General features: G+C 39.7%; 1 protein-coding gene across 2 annotated transcripts in view; it reads left to right on the top strand.

The window, feature by feature from the left end:
* The window catches only part of LOC124283592 (disintegrin and metalloproteinase domain-containing protein 9-like), a 111,338-nt gene extending 101,046 nt beyond the window's left edge, over positions 1–10,292 (top strand). Inside the window, exons 11-21 of one of the 2 annotated variants that reach the window (XM_046719579.1) lie at positions 2,275–2,359; positions 2,888–3,021; positions 3,463–3,634; positions 4,133–4,228; positions 4,587–4,718; positions 5,329–5,504; positions 6,084–6,288; positions 6,831–6,911; positions 7,501–7,612; positions 8,024–8,156; positions 8,526–10,292. In XM_046719579.1, the coding sequence (XP_046575535.1) occupies positions 2,275–2,359; positions 2,888–3,021; positions 3,463–3,634; positions 4,133–4,228; positions 4,587–4,718; positions 5,329–5,504; positions 6,084–6,288; positions 6,831–6,911; positions 7,501–7,612; positions 8,024–8,156; positions 8,526–9,750 (2,551 nt within the window). In that variant the 3' untranslated portion in view covers positions 9,751–10,292. Of the gene's footprint in view, positions 1–2,274; positions 2,360–2,887; positions 3,022–3,462; positions 3,635–4,132; positions 4,229–4,586; positions 4,719–5,328; positions 5,505–6,083; positions 6,289–6,830; positions 6,912–7,500; positions 7,613–8,023; positions 8,163–8,525 lie in introns of both variants that reach the window. The other variant, XM_046719578.1, reaches the window with a different exon arrangement.
* Positions 10,293–18,879: the final 8,587 nt, after the last annotated feature.

Here is an 18,879-nt window from a genome sequence, read left to right as displayed (position 1 = left end):
CAGTATATAAGTGCTGACATGAAACAAACATGGCATCAACATGGCTGGTCTTCGCAATGTTGAGTTTGTTATGTCACGGAGAGGTAGCCGTCAAGTTCTGTTGGATGGATATCTTCACACTAAGAATGTTGAGCGACAGACCTGTGTACACTGGAAGTGTGTGCAGTCAACATGCAAAAGGAAGAGTCACAACTGTTGGCGTGTGGTAAGAAATCGACTGAACACAATCACCCACCAGAGGATAGCCAGAAGGTCCGGTTTGTTTAGCAACCTGAGGAAGAGAGCCAGGGAGGAGTCAATACCGATCGCACCATCTACAACAACGAGCTTACCAACCTGACTGATGACGGAGACACGTGCCATGCCCTCCTTTCCATCTGTTAGCAGTGCCCTGTACCGCCACCGCCAGAAGGCGATTCCTGTCTTACCACAGGCGAGATCAGAAGTCGACCTCCAAGATCCCTGGGCGCAGACAGCAGATGGTAGACCATTCCTCCTGTTTGCGGACGGCCATGGCGACAAGATCTTGGCCTTCGGAACACAAGAGAGTCTTGAAGCCTTGCAGTCAGCTGACAACCTCTACATGGATGGAACTTTCACAGCCTGTCCTGCACTGTGGAATCAAGTATACATCATCCATGCAAGGCGTGGCAGCTCAACATATCCCCTCATCTTCGCCCCTTCTTCCGGACCCGCCAGACAACAACCTACTCCAGACTCTTCCGATTGCTCAAGGATGAAGTTCAGCAGAGACTCAACAGACCGCTTGATCCTGCCTGCATCCAGACCGATTTTGAGCTAGCAGCAATCCACGCCATAGAAACAGAATTTCCCACTGCTGGCGTGAAGGGCTGTTTCTTCCATTTCTGTCAAGCCATCTGGAGGAAGGTTCAGGATCTTGGACTAGCTGTTGCCTACAAGGAAAACCCGAAGTCACCAAGTGGATCAGGAGAGCAGCTGGACTACCTCTACTTCCTCAAGCAGCGGTCCAAGACACTTGGATTGAAGCCATGGATGACACTCCTGGCGTCCCAAGAGCTGGCGACTTCAAGCGACTACATCGTGACAACATGGGTCGGCGACACTGCCAGATTTTTCTTCACCTGTGGAACCACAACTTGACAGCTGGGCGAGGACAAACAACAACCTGGAAGGATTCCACAACCGTCTGAATCGAGAAATTCCACACAGGCACCTGAACATCTACAGATTTGTAGAAGTCATCAGGAGAGTCGAACACGCCGAGAGAGTGAGGATTGCTCAGATTGACTTTGGTGCTGCGCCAACAAACAGAAAAAGCGGTGTACAGAGATCGACAACCGTCTGTGCAGACTCAAGAACAGCTTCAGCGTGGACAGAAATCCCTCTTCAGTTTCTTGGCGCTTGGTCGGGCTACCTGCTCAAGCTTGGATGGACTGTAACACTGACACTTGAACACTTGTGATAATGTAATAATGTGGTCTTTCTCTCATCCTGATATGTTGATATGAAACACTTGTGATAATGTGATCTTTTGTTCATCCTTATATAATGATATGAAAACACTGAATGTAAATAGACTGAAAAACTTGACAATTGATCTCAATGATGTGGTACTTTGTGATAACACATGTATTAAAGTCACTTTTAAAATCTGTCTTGTGTCATGTTGTGCATCTTAAGTGGACCAGTCCACTGTATGGAATAGGTAACAGGCAGGAGATTAGTTATGCAACAGACCATAAACTATGGTGTTATAAGCTGTAGGGGTAGTGGCATGTAGGGGTAATGGGAGGGTACCATACGAAGTATTTTAGTATCCATTCCCAAGGAAGAGTACCAGGCACTTACCTCTGTGAAAACATCATAATCCCCTTTCTCGCCGACATGCGTTCATTTGCTAAACGCTGTACAAGACTATGATAATGATTAGCAATTGTTATCAAAACACTTTAAATACTTCTTCTGATTGATACTAAAGGTGGGATCTCTCGTAAGAAAAGCTAACATTTGCTCAGTACTGCTAAATTGGTTGAACTAATATGTACAGTGCGATTTTTAAAAGTACAACACACATGTGCGTCTCTTGCTGAATAAGAGGTGCTTTCTGTTGAAGACTGTATGGGGCTCTTGCTGTGAGAAACTGCTTATTACCTGCCCCATAAACACGTCATTCGCTGTGAGGAGCTGATTAATTTGCCCCATATATGCGTCTCTCGGCCTTAATGAGTTAATGTCCTGTTTTGTTTCAACTCTAGTGTTGTCCAGAGTTAAGCAGATTTTATGCTGTTTCAGTGGAATCTTCTTTGACCACGGAGTTGTTGGTAAAGCCATTAAAGGCCCCATCTGTACGTACCAGTTCTCGGGTGGAGTCAACATGGTGAGAACTTTATACTATATGCTCATTGAGTGGTTCAAGCATTATTATTATCCATTTGCAGCAGTTGTTAAGTATTGAGAACTTTCTCTATTCAAGAAATGTTTTTTGAACATTGGTGTGTTCTCATTTATGTATAGAATACAATGTAGGGAATTTCTAGGATGACATCCTGTATTGCTGCGAGGTGGGCACGGACATCTATTTATTAAAAAAACAACTTTGAATAGTTTTTCATTTATGGCAGCATAAATTTAAGAAACAATACCAGCCAGCCAACAGATGTCCTTGATATATTCAACGTGATAACAAGCCAAACTCGTGTCCACATTGCCAAGACAAACATGGGAAAACATGTCAAATAATGTATTTCTTATTGTTTCTCTAATTATACTGAATAATACATCAACTGCTGACTTGTTATTGTTTTTGTTACCTAATATTTTTATATGTATCATATTCACCTCATAGTGGACTTGTTGCATCCCTTGACTTGTATAATCTTAGTTTGAATATTTGATTTTGTTTTAGGATTACGATGGCTTAGTGACACTGGTGGCAACAACTGTAGCTCATGAGATGGGCCACAACTTTGGTATGGAGCATGACAACGATTCCACGTGTTACTGCCCCAAAGACAAATGCATCATGGCGGCCACCAGTGGGTATGTGGAAACTGAAATCTTTACCTGGAATGTTGGATCTACACACCTTCCAAACAAGAAAATCCCGGTGTATTTTTTTCATCCCTCACTCATTCATCTATATTTCAGGGATGGCAATTTTCTGCGGATTTTATTTCAAATTGTTCAATTGTGAATCGTCTAAATCCATTGAGAAACCCTCAACTCAATGACACAATATCAAGTTTTTAGTTGAAAATGGATTTACCTGTTGCCATCCCTGATATTCACCCAAATCCCTCATCTTTTATCTTCTCTTTGAATTACAAGACTTGTAATCTTATCATTAAAATATGGATAGTTTATATGACAGTCATGTAAAGTAAGATGTATTAGTTTGTAACAAAGCATCCAAGATGGTGGCTTTGGTTGCAATGATGCTGGAACATCTAATGATCAAAAGAATATTTTGGGTGTTTTCAGTCAGACAAGCCCTACAGACTGGTCTACCTGTTCCAAGAATGCTCTCCAAGAGGCGTTTGAGCTGGGCATGGACTACTGTCTGCGTAACAAGCCATCTCAGATCTTCGAGGGACCTGTGTGTGGCAATGGCTTCGTCGAGGATGGGGAAGAATGTGACTGTGGACTTCCTCAGGTACTTAAAGAAATTCCACATTTTTTATAGTAGAATGATGATGTTATAGAAAGTAATCTGGAAAATCTACTAGCCAATTAGACTAACAATTTGAATTTGGACCTCTGACATAAGCAAAACTGGGCAAGAGGGCTAGTGCTACTTTTTATCCCTGTGATGGTATTAGTGCATTGGGAGCTCATGAATTACTGTTTTTAGATGTCCCATAAAGCAAACTATTGTTTGTGGTTTGTTTATAAAGCATGTCTGGGATTAAGGACATATTAGCTTCCAACAGGTGCAAACCCTCTCATCTTGGAGCATTGTTTACAAGTTTCATACCCTGCTAAAGCATTTGACTGTTGACTTGGACTATTTATACTGTCAAAATGTGTTCTGGTGCCATCTGGTGTGTCATTATTAGAATTGGCAGAAAAAGAGTTACATTGACCAAACATCTTTAAATATATTCCAGTATTCTGGTGTGTATGATGTAGCTGATGTTGTGTTGATTGCCAGGACTGTCACAACCGATGCTGCAACGCCTCGTCATGCAAGATGTACCACCAGGCCAAGTGTGCTACAGGACGTTGCTGCGACCTCTCCACTTGCAAGGTAAGTTAAGGGTTTTGTATTGGCTCTGATAAAAATGACAGTATCCTCTCAAGAGGGAATGTTGTCAGGGACAGTTATAAATGGAGATGGGAGAATTGTACCTGGTTTGGTAATGTAATACAAGCACAGCCATCCTATGTAAATAGACAAGTATAATTTTTCATATGAACATATGAAGCCATTATGTCTTATGTCCAGAGTTTTTGACAACACTGAGACTTTCAGATTGTTTAGCAGAGTATATAAGAACATTCATTCTGTTTTTACGTGTGACTCAGTTGAGAAGTTAAGCTGTGATTTTTGTAATTAACATGCTTAAATGCATCTGTGTTTATTACCCAATTTTGTTTCATTCCAGCCTAAGGAAAAGTCTACATTGTGCAGGGAACCAATTGGTGAATGTGACCTCCCCGAGTTCTGTGATGGCTCAGCGGAATACTGTCCAACTGATGTCTTCCTGCAGAACGGACTCTCCTGCAAAAATGGACAGGTAAGTTGACACAAATACCCCAGGTGTGGGAGTCATAGTATCCCTGTTCCACAGTATAATGTATATCACAAATGATGAATCATGAATTAAGTAGTACAATATTTTGATGAAAGCGGGACACACTTCATCACTGATATATATAACACAGCTAAAGTCTCTGATCCAATGGGTGGTCATCACTTGCAATCTCTTGAGTCATATTCTGATAATGTTCTCCAACCAGTGGAGTTTCAGATTAAGAGCACTGCAAGTCCCAATAGATCAGCAGAAGCTTATCACCCAGATTGTTTTTGATGCAATTGGAATTTTGATGTTCTTAAGTTCAGTACCAGCAATAGAGATCCAGGGCCCCAATACACAAAGCCTTCGAAGCACATGACATTCGTAAGCCTATGATAACCTACAGCGTTATGAGAGGTTGGAACATTATGAATGCTTTGTGGATTGGGACGCAGAAGAGTGCTGCACTTGAGCTGTACCATTAAAGTGTAATGAGCACCAAGCTTTTTCATATTACTGTAGTAAATCATGGCATTTATCGTGGCAGGAATCAGGTGGTCCTTAGCCTTGTTTTGAGGGTTACGTTTCCAATGGTTGCTTCTGTTTCCAGTCGTACTGTTACAAGGGGAAGTGCAACACCCACAGCGACCAGTGTAAGCTGTTGTGGGGGGACACGGGACGGGCATCGGACCCCATCTGCTTCCAGCAGCTCAACATGCGGGGGGACCAGGACGGCAACTGTGGCTACAACTGGACCAAGGACACCTACAGCACTTGCCGCAGAGAGTGAGGAAATGTTTTGACTAGGAACATATTTTAGACATTACATTACTTGTTCAGAATTATCTGGGTATATTGAGTGTGAATTAAGAGGCAAATAGTCAATTATCAAATTTGTTGAACGAGTTTGAGAAGATGTTTTACTTAGAGACGTATGCTTGTGGCATTGAGAGTGAGTGAGTTTAGTCTTACGCCACACTCAGCAATATCTTCAGCAACCCATGCTTATGGTAGGAGGCAACTAACAGGATCGGGTGGTTCGGCTCGCTGACTTGGTTGACACACACGCCATTGTATTCCAATTGCGTAGATCGATGTTTATGCTGTTGATCACTGGATTCTCAGGTCCAGACTCGCTTATTTGCAGACTGGTGCCATATAGCTGGAGTTTATCTGAGTGGGGGTTAAACAACAAACCAACCATCTATGCCATACTTTAGCACTGACCTTCCATACTGTACCACTAAAATTGCTTTGTTAAACATCTGGATGTAAGGATAGGCCTGAATATGGGATGTACCGTAGTACCATTTCCTTCTCAGCTGACCACCCTATGTATGAGATGATGTGTTCTCTGTGTTCCAGGGACGTGATGTGTGGTCTGCTTCACTGTGTACATCTCAACGAGAAGCTGATGTTCTGGAGGGACAACCTGGCTCATACCATGAGAGCTAGCTTCCTCACCCGGGGTAACACACAATATGTCTGCCGTTCGGCCATGTTGGATGTTGGCCTAGACATGCCTGACCCTGGGATGGTTCCCGACGGTGCCAAGTGTGAAGTCAATAAGGTAGGAAGGACAAATGAATGAATATGGGAGCACTTCAAGAATTTGATGTCAGATGGGAATTTTGATTCCCTATGTTTTGGGGAGAGCGGGTTGTAGGTCTGCAAGTTTTTTGTCTGTCAAAATCAACATATCAGTGAATTCACAGTTCATATAATTAAATGTACAGCTGTAGTTAACAAATTTTTTTCATTAATTTTCTCAAAGAGGATATTGCATTTCAGGGGATAACTCAAATTGTGCTAAATGATCTTTTCAAGTGTAACAGGTTTCAGTTCACTGTCTCTATGTCTTAGTTGTAGTAGTCTTCTTAGTTGTAGTAGTAGTAGTAGTAGTAGTAGTAGTAGTAGTAGTAGTAGTAGTAGTAGTAGTAGTAGTGGTAGTAGTAGTCTTAGAGGTGCACTTCCCTATCATGGCTCAGTTGAAATTTACATATTAGATTCTGTCTTAACATTCAGTTACGAAGTCTTGGCAATGTGTGACACACATCTGTATTTAATGTTTTATTGGGTCTTGTTATTACCTATGTTTTGTTTTTGACACAGATCTGTGTGAATCACAAGTGTGTCCCTCTGGCCAAGATGAACATCCCACAGTGCCCCGGGAATGGTTGCAATGGACAGGGGGTAAGGCTGTACACCTTTTAGAAACGTCGACACACATCATTCTTTCATTATTTGACTTTACCTGGTATTTGAATTGTGGCCCTTGTGAGCACTGTAATCATTAGTGGGGCAATAATGCATCACTATTGCAATAGTTCAGAACATAAACAATCTACAAGCAATGTGTCCATAGTTCCACCAACTACAGATCAAAACAGGTGTGTTACTTAAGGATTGGGGTGGTGGAGTAGCCTTGTAGTTAAAGCATTTGCTTGTCATGTCAAAGAACCGGGTTCGATTCACCACATGGGTACAATGTGTGAAGCTCATGTCTGGTGAGCCCCGCAGTGATATTGCTGGAAAACTAAACTCACTCACTCACTAAAGGATCAACCATTTGATATTCAGAGTGGGGCCTAAATATATTTAAGAATCATCTTGCAACAATGAATTTATGTTTGATATCCTGTGTTTTTGTTCTTCACAAATCTTCTTGTCATTTTAATGCTTGATAATTTTGTCAGCCTTGATTGATGTGTTAATTATGGGACATTATGTTCCAAGGCTTTATCCAGTGTGCAGCCATTCATGTGTGGTACTTTGTGTGTAGGTGTGCAACTCAAATGGAAACTGCCACTGCAACAATGGGTTTGACCCTCCCTACTGTAACAGGCCAGGGTTTGGTGGGAGTGTTGACAGTGGGCCGTCCAGTAACGAATATGGTAAGTTGGCTTGTCTTGCCAATCATCTGCTGTCTTATGAAGTTTCAGCTTCAGTTGGATTCACATAATTACTTCTGTATTTGGGAGAATGAAGTGGCATGGAGACTTGTTGTCATAGATTTTCTTGGAGTTCAAGCCATGTTCCTGCCGCAAGAAAATTGAGAAAAATGATATCGATCAGTCTCATGTTTTGTCTATTAATCTCCATGTCTTGTTACATGTTCCTTTTCCCTCTCACTCCACGACATAGACCTGGGTTCGATTATCCACATGGGTACAATGTGTGATGCCCATTTCTGGTGTAACCCGCCGTGATATTGCTGTAATATTGCTGAAAGCAGCCAGAAAAACTAAATTCACTCACTCCCTCCCTCTCCCTACCTGCCAGTGATTGTATTCCTGTTCTTGTAGCCAACAAGAGTCTGCTGGTGGGCCTACTAGTGTTCTTCCTGGTCATACTGCCTCTTGTTGGTGTCTTCATCTTCTTTGGCTACTTCTACAGAAGCAAACTCAAGACTTGGTGGCACCTAGGTCCAAAACTCAAGTATGGGTTCGTACAAATTTTCATTATACTGGTCATATGTCAAATCAGTATTTAACAAGATAATTTGATTCTTAGCAGCAGGAAATTTAAATTAGTTATGTTCAGGAATTTGACCTCAAAACTAATAAATAACCTTCCATTTGATTCTTTATATTAGGAAGCTTCAGACATGTGATTTCAAACAAACAGTCATTTCTGTATCACTTAAGTGAACATTCTTTGACCCACATGCATGTATAAATGGTACTGAAAAGTACCCAAAAGTAAGAATTCTTTACAAAAAAAATAGTCTAAGTTTGAACTTAAGCTCCAAAGAACAGTTATTTTGTGAATAATATACTGAAAGATTGCCCAACTATTTTTCCGTAGGGTCCCTGGCAAGAAACCCAAGCCACCTCCACAGCCTGTGCGAACCACATCTAACATCAATGATCAACGCCCTAAGTCAGTGCACATGAAGAGAGCCCCAACACAAGTTGAAATATCAGATCCTGTCCTCACTGGGAGTACTAACCGAGAGTCACATGCATTTGTGGGACCAGCTAGACCCATTAGCATGTCACCAAAACGAGAAAGAATTCCAATGAAGCCTGATCCTGTTGTGCCCGCTTCTGCAAAGGTCCAGCCAAAACCTGACAGAGTGTCACAAAAGTCTGGAGCTAAAATTAAGCCAGATCGGCCTTCAACAAAACCTGAAAGGTCTGTCCCTCGAAATGAGAGGCTAGGGCCACCTGAAGGTGGAGCCAGAATTGTCAAAAGAGAATCTTTTAGAGGGTCAGAAATATCCAGTCCGGTTTTAATGAGTACTACCAACAGGAATTCAGATGTTTTCCCTGAGGATGAATTTCATGAAATTCCAGGTCAGAGTCAGTTGATTCCAAGATCCTCAGGGTCAAGAAGTCCTCCACCAATTCCAGGCCATGGAACCACACCTCGTGCAAAACGCACACAGTCTGATCGTGAAAAAATAGAGCGACCACTGTCTATTCCTCCTTCTAAAGGAGCTCTAGCTCGTCAAGCTGCTGTGAGTACGTCAATGAAGACACAGAGGCCACCTGCACCTCCTCCAAGACCTGTACCACCAGATCCCAAAGAATCAGATTCAGAGGGGCCTGTGTATCAAAATGACATCTCTATAAAAAGCAAAGGTCCTAAACCAGTGGTGAAAAAGGATGTACCTGAGAGAAAGGACCCACTTCCCAAGAAACATATATCCTATAACTGGGATAGTTCTCAAAAGCATGATTTATCACAACGGAAGGAACCTCCCAAGAAGAAGGATCAAGGTTACCGCGATCGAAACTCGCGGGATCACAGGACTCAAAATTCACTGAGTGATAGGAACAAGAATAACGATAGTGCTAGATCCAACATGAATTCAGGCTTGAAATCCAAGCCCATGTATACAAATCTTGCTTCACCAGAGGGTGACCTTGATGCTAAAGAACACTCATCAGTGTCGGCCCTGAGGGCCAAATTTGGTGCATCAGACTCCAGAACAGGAAGTGTAGGTCGGAGTAATTCACGCATAAGTGATAGGCCATCCATTGCCTCGAAGCCTTCCCCCAAGGTGGTGCGGAGTTTTAATGTATGACATCTGTTGCATATACTGTGATCTCACCATATAAGGATGTAATTATTTTGACTAGTGGAGTGGAAACATTTTCCTGTACAAAGCCAGTCATGTTCATCATATTTAGGGGCTCTGTTAGGGTGTGATGATTTACCACATGTACAAAATGTGTAGGTTTGTAGTGAAGAATCCCTAACAGATCCCCATTTTATTTGTGTGAAAGAGTGCATTGATGTGTCCAAGGCCAATAGCATCTATTTCTACAGTCTTCCGTTGTGGACATTGTTGCACAACATGGTATGGTTATGAAGGGTAAAATCTGCTTGGAAAACATTCAAGGATATCTGCTGGTTGGTGGTTGATAGGGTTAAACTGAAGTAATAGTAGGCACATCAGGAAAACACTCCATGAAGAATACCACCTTTAATGATATGATAATTCTTTCATTTTAAGCATGCTGGGGAGTGTGTGAGTTTAGTTTTACTCCGCACTCATTAATATTCCAGGCATATGGCGATGGTCTGTAAATAATCGAGTCTGGAGCAGACAATCCAGTGATCATCAGCATGGGCATTGCTCTATGCAAATGGGATACGATGACATGTGTCAACCAAGTCAGCGAGCCTGACCACCCGATCCCTTTAGTCACCTCTTACAACAGAGAGTTGCTGAAGATCAATTCACGGATCTTCACGGGTCTGCTGGGAGTAGTGACATTAGAACACTGTGGCCCAGCTCACATTAACTTACATTTTAAGCAACGAGCAATGTCTGAGCTGAATCACTTACTGTTTGGTATACCGTAATGCAATCCAAAACTTCAGTTTTCGTACCGACATTTTATTAACCTTTTTAAACCTTTTCTAAAATGTCTTGAAATCAAATCATTTTGTCAAAATCTATGTATTTCTTTGCTAGACAGAACTCAAATGTTACCAGCAGATATCCTTGGAAATGACATGATTTTGTTTTATGCGAAGCTGTGGTTGATGCCTGTATGTATTGAGCAAGTATTGAGCACCTGTTTGTGATGTCTACAAAGGGAGTAATAGTGATTACTACTAGGATAGTAACAACTGAAGTGATAGCAAAGTTGTTTCAGGTACCGCTTCTGAAATATATTATACAAAATATATTCTCTAGTAAAATAATCAATATTCAGTCTGGGAAATTTGTACAGATATAAATATATTGTTTTCAGAATTGAAAGAAAATCACATCAGTGTATGATTTTGTTAGTATTCTCTTTGTCATAGAAATGTAATTTTAACTTTTAATGTATATTATGAGCATTATAGATCAATTTCAATATTTTCATATTTAGATATTAAGAACATTTTTGGGGACTTGACAATAGAGAGTTGTTATGGAGTCAGTGAGTATGTCAGGGTTGATGTGTAACCAGGTAGACTGTAGTGATACTGCCTATGTTTATATCATCACAAGTCCTCTGGTAGAGGGATGTCATCACTAGTTCCATGTTTGTTGATACAATATGCACTGATAGTGTGGTTGGACCTTGGTGGAATATGGTAACCCAACATCATGATTCCGTCACAGTATAGGCACTCCAAGGAGTCTTCATGTGCTAAATAGAATCACATGCCTTACGTTTGGGCCAAATGAAAATAATCATTAGGTCCCCGCTAAATATGAGTAGGGTAGGTAGGTAGGGCTGCCTTCGATATATTTTATCACAGATTCTTTCTTGAAGATTGAATCTAAGTTAAAGAGGGCTAGTCTCTGGATTTGGGGCTGTCAAATCAACTATTAATTATTATTTGTTTGGCGTCACATGATTTTGTTCTCTTGCTGACTGTATACAATTATGCTCTTTATTTCCATCAGCACATAATAAAGGTACACTATGAATATGTATTGACGTGAGATTTATTGAAGTGTGAGCACTTTGTCAGGAGGGGTAATTCCTGTATCAACCCTGAACTACCTCAATGACACGATGCACAGCCTATTAAAGTATATGCTCACAAAATATTTCATAATAGTAGACAAGAGTTTTTTTTCTTTTATCTATCGACTTGTTTGGTCAACCTGCCTGTATGTTTGTGAATAATCACTTGATAAACAATTAACATGATTATATAATGATGACTTAGGAAAACGTCATCATTAATTATCATGATTACAAAATATGTTGATAACAAAAAACCTTAGCATTGAATGTGACATTTGGAAAAATAATTAAATTAAATTTAAAGATAGAGAAGAGCAATCTGTATCTTGACAATATCCAACCCATTGACAGAGTGTTCTGTCATGTAACATTGGAATATGTTGTAACTGTGGCTGCTACAAATATTATGCTCATTCTTGCAAAGTATGAATCAACATTCACTTTCACTCCTGATAATTTTAGAATTAATTAAAGCATACCAGTAACAAAATTACATTTCATCCGTCTTCAAACTTGGTGAATGTCATTCCATCATGAGCCAGGTAATGACAAGCTGTAAAGGAGTTTGTCCTTTTCCTGTTGAGAATGGTAATATCATTTTCCTGTTGAGAATGGTAATATCATTTTCAAATCCTGAATCCCCAGAGCCATTTCTGAGTCAAACTGAACATGAAGTATGTTCATGTGGTCGCCTTCTACATCTTTGTCCAGCTTACGTGAGTCAAGGACCAGTATGATAGCTCTAACCATAGGATACATGACACACTTTGGTTGTTGGGGCGGTGGCGTAGCCTAGTGGTTAAAATGTTAGCTTGTTACGCCAAAGAACCGGGTTCGATTCCCAACAGTGTGTGAAGCCCATATCTGGTGTCCCCTTCCATGATATTGCTGGAATATTGCTAAAAGCGACGTAAGAATGTACTCGTTCACTCACTTAGGTTGTGCATCATGTCAAGGGTGAACCTGGCTCTGTGTGTTGTGGTAGTGCTGTAAGTATCCCTCAGCTACTACCATTCTGTGATTCGGGGAAGATATGCAGTATCGATTCTTTGCCTTATTGTTTAGTTGCTATTTCTGCCTTTGCTGACTTGTACATTTTTATTTTTTGTATATTTTCATAGTCAATTAGACATTCCATAATATATATATGCCCACCGTTATGATGCAGTATGTAGTGTGTGCTGCTGACCGTGAGTGAGTCACCTGAGGCGTGTCTGATGTTTCCGATTGCCAAGCTTAGAATTGCTGTGATGCAAACAGTGTAAATTTTGGTTAAGATTTTTTTTTACAACATTTCTGTTTTTCTCTGTGTGTTTGCATTCTGTAAATATTATACTGGAACAGATTGAAAAGACATACAGTAATCAACATTAACACGTTTAAATGAATAATAAGAAATCAATTTGAGTAATATTTCAACTTATACAACAACATGAATGTGTTTAATTACTTGATGCATAAATAGACAGAATGACTTTATTTCAATTGTTTGGCCTCTGTGGAAAAATGTCAATGTGCATTTTAGAGTGATTCAGAATAGATACCAGTTTAATTGTAGGAATAACAAGAAATAATCTGTTATGGTTTTTTAAAAATGTTTACATATGGGTGTTGATTTAAAATTGCCCTTTTATTGCATCAGCAAAAGTGTTCTAACGGTTGAATATCTCTGAAAGTAATATCTCATTTCTACTACCATTAGAAACATATATTCTTGTTATAAACATGTCATCTACATTAGTGGATATGAAAATTTCATTGGAATGGAGCAAAATAATAATACTGTATTCCTGTTTACAATTTACTCATTCTTTATATGGCATAGCTTCAATAAGAATGGTTGGTCTATGTTATGTTGTATATGTTTCACATTTTGCTTTAATTTGAAATCTAGTCAATTTAATTCACAGTTAATGTTACCAAATAGTAATATAAAAGTGTAACAATGGACAGTTGTAGCTGAAGCTGATAAGTCAGTGTTAAGGAAAACATGTTGAGAAATGTTGAACACCAAACTTTTCAGTACATATTTATTGATAGGCACAATAATCTATTACCATCTTGGACTGTTACATCTGTGATCTGTTTATGGTAATATGCAATTATAGATATTGCTACTCAATTCCTGATCAGAAAAATATAAATATTAGCAGGGTGTGGAAGTTTTGTTTTTGAAATAATAATTTCAAAACAGCTGAGACAGCTGAGATCTTGAATATATCATTACATTGTGTTTATGTGGTGATTTCTCAATTAGTTGTGCTTTTAGCTTGGAACAGTATTCTAGAATGAAACATATCCCATCTCAATCCAACAGCTACATATGCTGATGAACAAAAGTAAGGGAACACAAAGGTTATTTATGGCTTGTTTACATGTATGAATATCTCAAATGAACAAAGTAGGTCTGTAATAAGTGTGTATTTATCACTTGTGAAACAATCTCCCATCATCATCAAACAAATACTTCTATTCGTATGTATTCCTTGTTCTATTTCCTCCTGTTATATATAATGTTGATGGTTTACAAGAGAGTGCAAGTCAAGAGAAACATGCCCATTCCGCAGAACATTTGATTCGATGAACCTGCAAAACATTAACAGAAATGGAAAAGTATAAAAGTGACACACCCATTAGAATTATGATTATGATATGATTATTTCAAATCCTTCTAGCACCAGTAATCTGCCAGTGCCCTGTTTCACAAAGCTATTGTAACGCTACAACTGTCTTAAGTCTATGTTACAGTATAGGAGGTACGACAATCGTGAAAGCTTTGTGAAATAGGGCCCAGCCTTTTATATGGAATTCTTGAATAACACTGACACAAAAAGAGTGATATATCTTTAGAAATCAACTCATGCATCTTGGTCTTTTTAGTCACTGCAGCAATCATGTCCTGTATGAGACACATATGCAGATACAATCCTCCTTCATTGAACTACACTTTGCATAGAACATATTCTTCTTGAGAACATATTATGGCTTTGTGTGTATATTTTTGTTCAGTTATTTTGCCCAGCCAGCTGGTCTGGTGTGGTGTCCTCTTCAACATATGTTTTGTTAAGTCTTTGTCGGTATTTTAGTTCAGGACGGTTCACAGTGTTATGTAAGGTGAGGTGAGGTGAAATTGGGTTTAACGTCGTGCTTGAGAATATTTCACTCATATGACGACGTACATGTGTGTGTGTGGCTGCTTGTACTAAGAAGACTGAAGCTGGTTTAATAGTGCTAGCCCACTGAGATACCATGCCACAGTGAAGCATGAATACCCCACTCAGACACATTATACTGACTCCGAAACGACCAGTCCTTGTACCCGAGCGCCGAGCGCCAGGCAGGGACCAACAAGTAGCATATTTTAACGTCTTTTGGTATGACGCGGTCGGGGATCGAACCCGCGACCTTCCGCTCTCCGGGGGGACACTCTAACCACTACCCCACGGAGGCGGTCCACAGTGTTATGTAGGTATGAGTGGATATTAAGAGTATTACTGAATTAGGTCATGCTTTTGTTTGGTTTTCATTTCATGTTGAATAGAACTCAAAACCTTAGGAAGCAGTATTTGAATTCAAATTAATATAACTTACATTTAAGAACTTGTCATAATGCTGATGGATGTATTTCAGAGCAAAACCAAATTGATATATGTTTGAGACCTACATCACTTTGGGCTTCCATTAGCTTACACACCATGGCCCCATTCCTCAAAGCGATCGTGGAGCTAAGATGATCGTAAATCCCATACTTCAACATAGATTTAGGACTGTCGTAGCGCTATGATCGGGACTCCCATACTTTAACATAGGTTTAGGACTGTCGTAGCGCTACGATCGGGATCGAGGCCCATGACATTATTGGAACACTGTTTAAAGCAGCATTTGGTTCAACTCCCTGTCACACTCTGATCTAGACACTGTGAAACAATGTCCTGGATGTTTAGAATGAGGCTGTGTGGTAATAAGGAAGGCATACAATTTCATTGTTTTCATCAGATTCCCGTGATGCATCTGACCATCTATAAACAAGCACATGATGTCGAGTCTGGGGGTCCCAGTGTCCATTCTGTAAAACTGTCATATGATCACGTTCATGTGTGCACAGGTCTTCCTGTTTTGAACTGTCAGTGACCGAGTCACATTTACCTAAGAACAAACAGTTGTTACAACTGCATCCTCAGGGAGCAAGCATTTGTTTTTCACTCCAACACCATTATGGGTTCCTATTGCAATGTCACCTGATACAGGGACATCTTCAGCTTCAGTTTGTTATGTTCAGGAGCTCACTTATTATTTTAGATAATAGATATAAATCAAAACCTTGCTCCCTTACCTGTCACAACAGGCTAAACATTACAAGAAGACATCAAGATCATCACTTTAATTAAATATGACAGGTTGACCTTTATTTGACAGAATTCCATCTATGCCATTACAAAACCTAAATGCAGGAATTCTATTATTTCAACTGTGGCTTTTCTATGTATTTATGCAGGTACACAATGCTTCAAATTTTATCTATGTCTTGCTTCTTCTCTTTCATGCAAAATGCAACAATATGCAGGTGTGGTATTTATTTATTTATTCCACATCCTATGCAGGTATTTAAGGTGGGATGATTGGTGGAATTATAATCTACTAAAGTGTAAAATCTTTGAGAACATGAATTCCATTGAAGACGGTGTTACCATTTCCCCTGATCTTACAACTGTGTGTGATATTTGTCCTTGTGTCTTGTAAGTTGTGAGGCAATGATCAGCTGTATAGTCTGTTGTAATCATCAACAAATTACATTTGAATAAACAAAATATATGTAAATGATAAACATGCTTGCGAGTCTCTTTGTCAGAACTGGCTGGATGACCTTATAATCAGACTTGATGACATTGCTGGGGCCATTGTACATTTGACCCGTGAGGATCCAGGTTAGAAGTCTGGGCCTAGATTTTCGAAGCTCTCTTAGCTAAGATAGCCGTAAGTGCCATACATTAACATTAACTTACGACTATCTTAGCTCTAAGAGAGCTTCGAAAATCTAGACCCTGGTCTTCAGTTACCCATGCTTGTCGTAAGAGTTGATCGGGTGGTCAGGCTCGCTGTCTTGGTTGACATGTCATTGTATCCCAATTGAGTAGATTGATGCTCATGATGTTGATCACTGGATTGCCTGGTCCAGCCTCGATTATTTACAGACCACCACCATATAGCTAGAGTATTGCTGAATGTGGGATAAAACTCACTCAGTCACTCACCCATTGCATATTTGTCAGATCACATACCTGTTAGATCACATGGCCCTATTTCCATCAATGTAAAATTAAGTTAAAATTTAATTTTTTCACAAGGTCATGCACAAAATTTCTCTCTGTAATTATTCAGTAGATACTGTAAGTCTGAATTGTCATACTTGCCAAACTCTGACCTGATTTTATGCATATCAAATCCAGAGTTACGTCCCTTGCACACACTAACTCCTTAATATTCAAATGAATTAATGCAATGTTGCATTATATCGACACTCTACCAGCTGCATATTATTTCGAGCGAACCCCATAGATTTATGCCCTTTGGAACGCTCTTTACAAATATCCTATTATGCAACTTGTGATTGAGGCCAGTTCGTCAAACACCGACAACACTGCGTGCGAGAACTTTTGATGTATGTAGAAATTGTTTACATTCCACATGTTGCAATTGTTATGTTTGGAAGCTGTTCGCCTAGAAGTTTCAATTATCCATTTCAGGCAATCGTAAGGGATAATAAGTCTTTTATTGCATCAATAGGAAGCTAAAATGAGTGCATATGCCCCCAATATATAAAATATGGGCCTAATATTGTCAAAATTTGTGACATTGTGCCTTTAAGTGACCAGTGAAAAAGGAAACACTTATAAGTGTTGTATATGCATAACGTGAAGATTAAACACATCTTCAGACTTCATTTGGAATTCCCACGGGTAATCTTTGGGGAACTGAAAATACAAGCAACTGCAACTTTTCAGATAACAAAGTTTATTTTTACACAAAAGGAATAAAAGTAAAAAACAACAGCACATATCAAAAACACTACAAAAGACAAAAGGCTTGGCATAGGAGCTTGATCACGTATGTATACATGGAAATACAGTACTCCTGAACAGTCCAGGGGCTGATAAAGGAGACTGACCATCTTGACAAGGGAATAACCATGTACTGAAAGACATGAGACACTGAACTGGCCATTTGAAATCTTCATTACCACAGGATTATAAATAGAAACTGTAAGTGCACTCATGTAAATATCACTTCACAAGTGAATAGTTTACTTCATCAAAAGTCTATTGTGACTAAAGGTCAGAATGATTTAAGTGTAAATAGCAGGGATGGCAATTTTCCACGGATCCGCGGAGTTCCGCTGATTTTGTTTCAAATTGATCAATTCTGTGAATCATCTAAATCTGTTGAATCCCCCTCAATCCCCCAATTTGATGACACAATATTAAGTTTTCAGCTGAAAATTTATTTTCCTGTTGCCATCCCAGAAATAGTGTGATATAAGTGTAAACAGTGTGATATAAGTGTAAACAGTGTGATATAAGTGTAAACAGTGTGATATAAGTGTGATATAAGTGTAAACAGTGTGATATAAGTGTAAACATTTGCTCATAAGATCAATCACTGGTTTGTCTGGACTGCATTATTTACAGGATGCTGTTATACATTTAGAATATTGCCATGTTAACTGATGTCGGTGAGTTATAGAGTTAGAATGGTCCTCCCTTGCCGCGGTTACAGTGAACACATGTGGCCTTTAACAAATAAGGAGAAAAGTAATTTCATTCTAAGTGTAATTACTTCAGTCCTGGACACTCCAAGATTCGGGTTAGAATTCATCTTCAGCAACCCATGCATGCCGTAAGAGGCGAGTAAGAGAACAGGCACTCAGGCTCCCTGACTTGGTTGACACATGCCATCGTACCCCTACTGCATAGATCGATGCTCATGATGTCAGTCATCCTGACTCAGACTGCAGTCATATAGCCTGTAAAATGCTATGTATAGCGTATAACAACAAAGAAATGAAAACAAACAAAACATCAGACTTGGGAGAGGCTTACTCGTGGCATGCTTCTCTTGGTGCATTAACAATGATAGAACAGAATTAAGAATCTCATATTATCACTGACGCCACCATCACCAAATGGTGGTAAATTTCACTCTGTGTATTTTCCTATTCAGTCTGTTATCATGGTTAT

Source organism: Haliotis rubra, unplaced genomic scaffold, assembly GCF_003918875.1.
Source record: "Haliotis rubra isolate DU_JTF1 unplaced genomic scaffold, ASM391887v1 Scf318, whole genome shotgun sequence".
In the NCBI taxonomy this organism is placed as follows: domain Eukaryota; kingdom Metazoa; phylum Mollusca; class Gastropoda; order Lepetellida; family Haliotidae; genus Haliotis; species Haliotis rubra.
The sequence above is the reverse complement of the archived record's forward strand: the minus strand, read 5'-3'. Positions and strand labels throughout refer to the sequence as shown.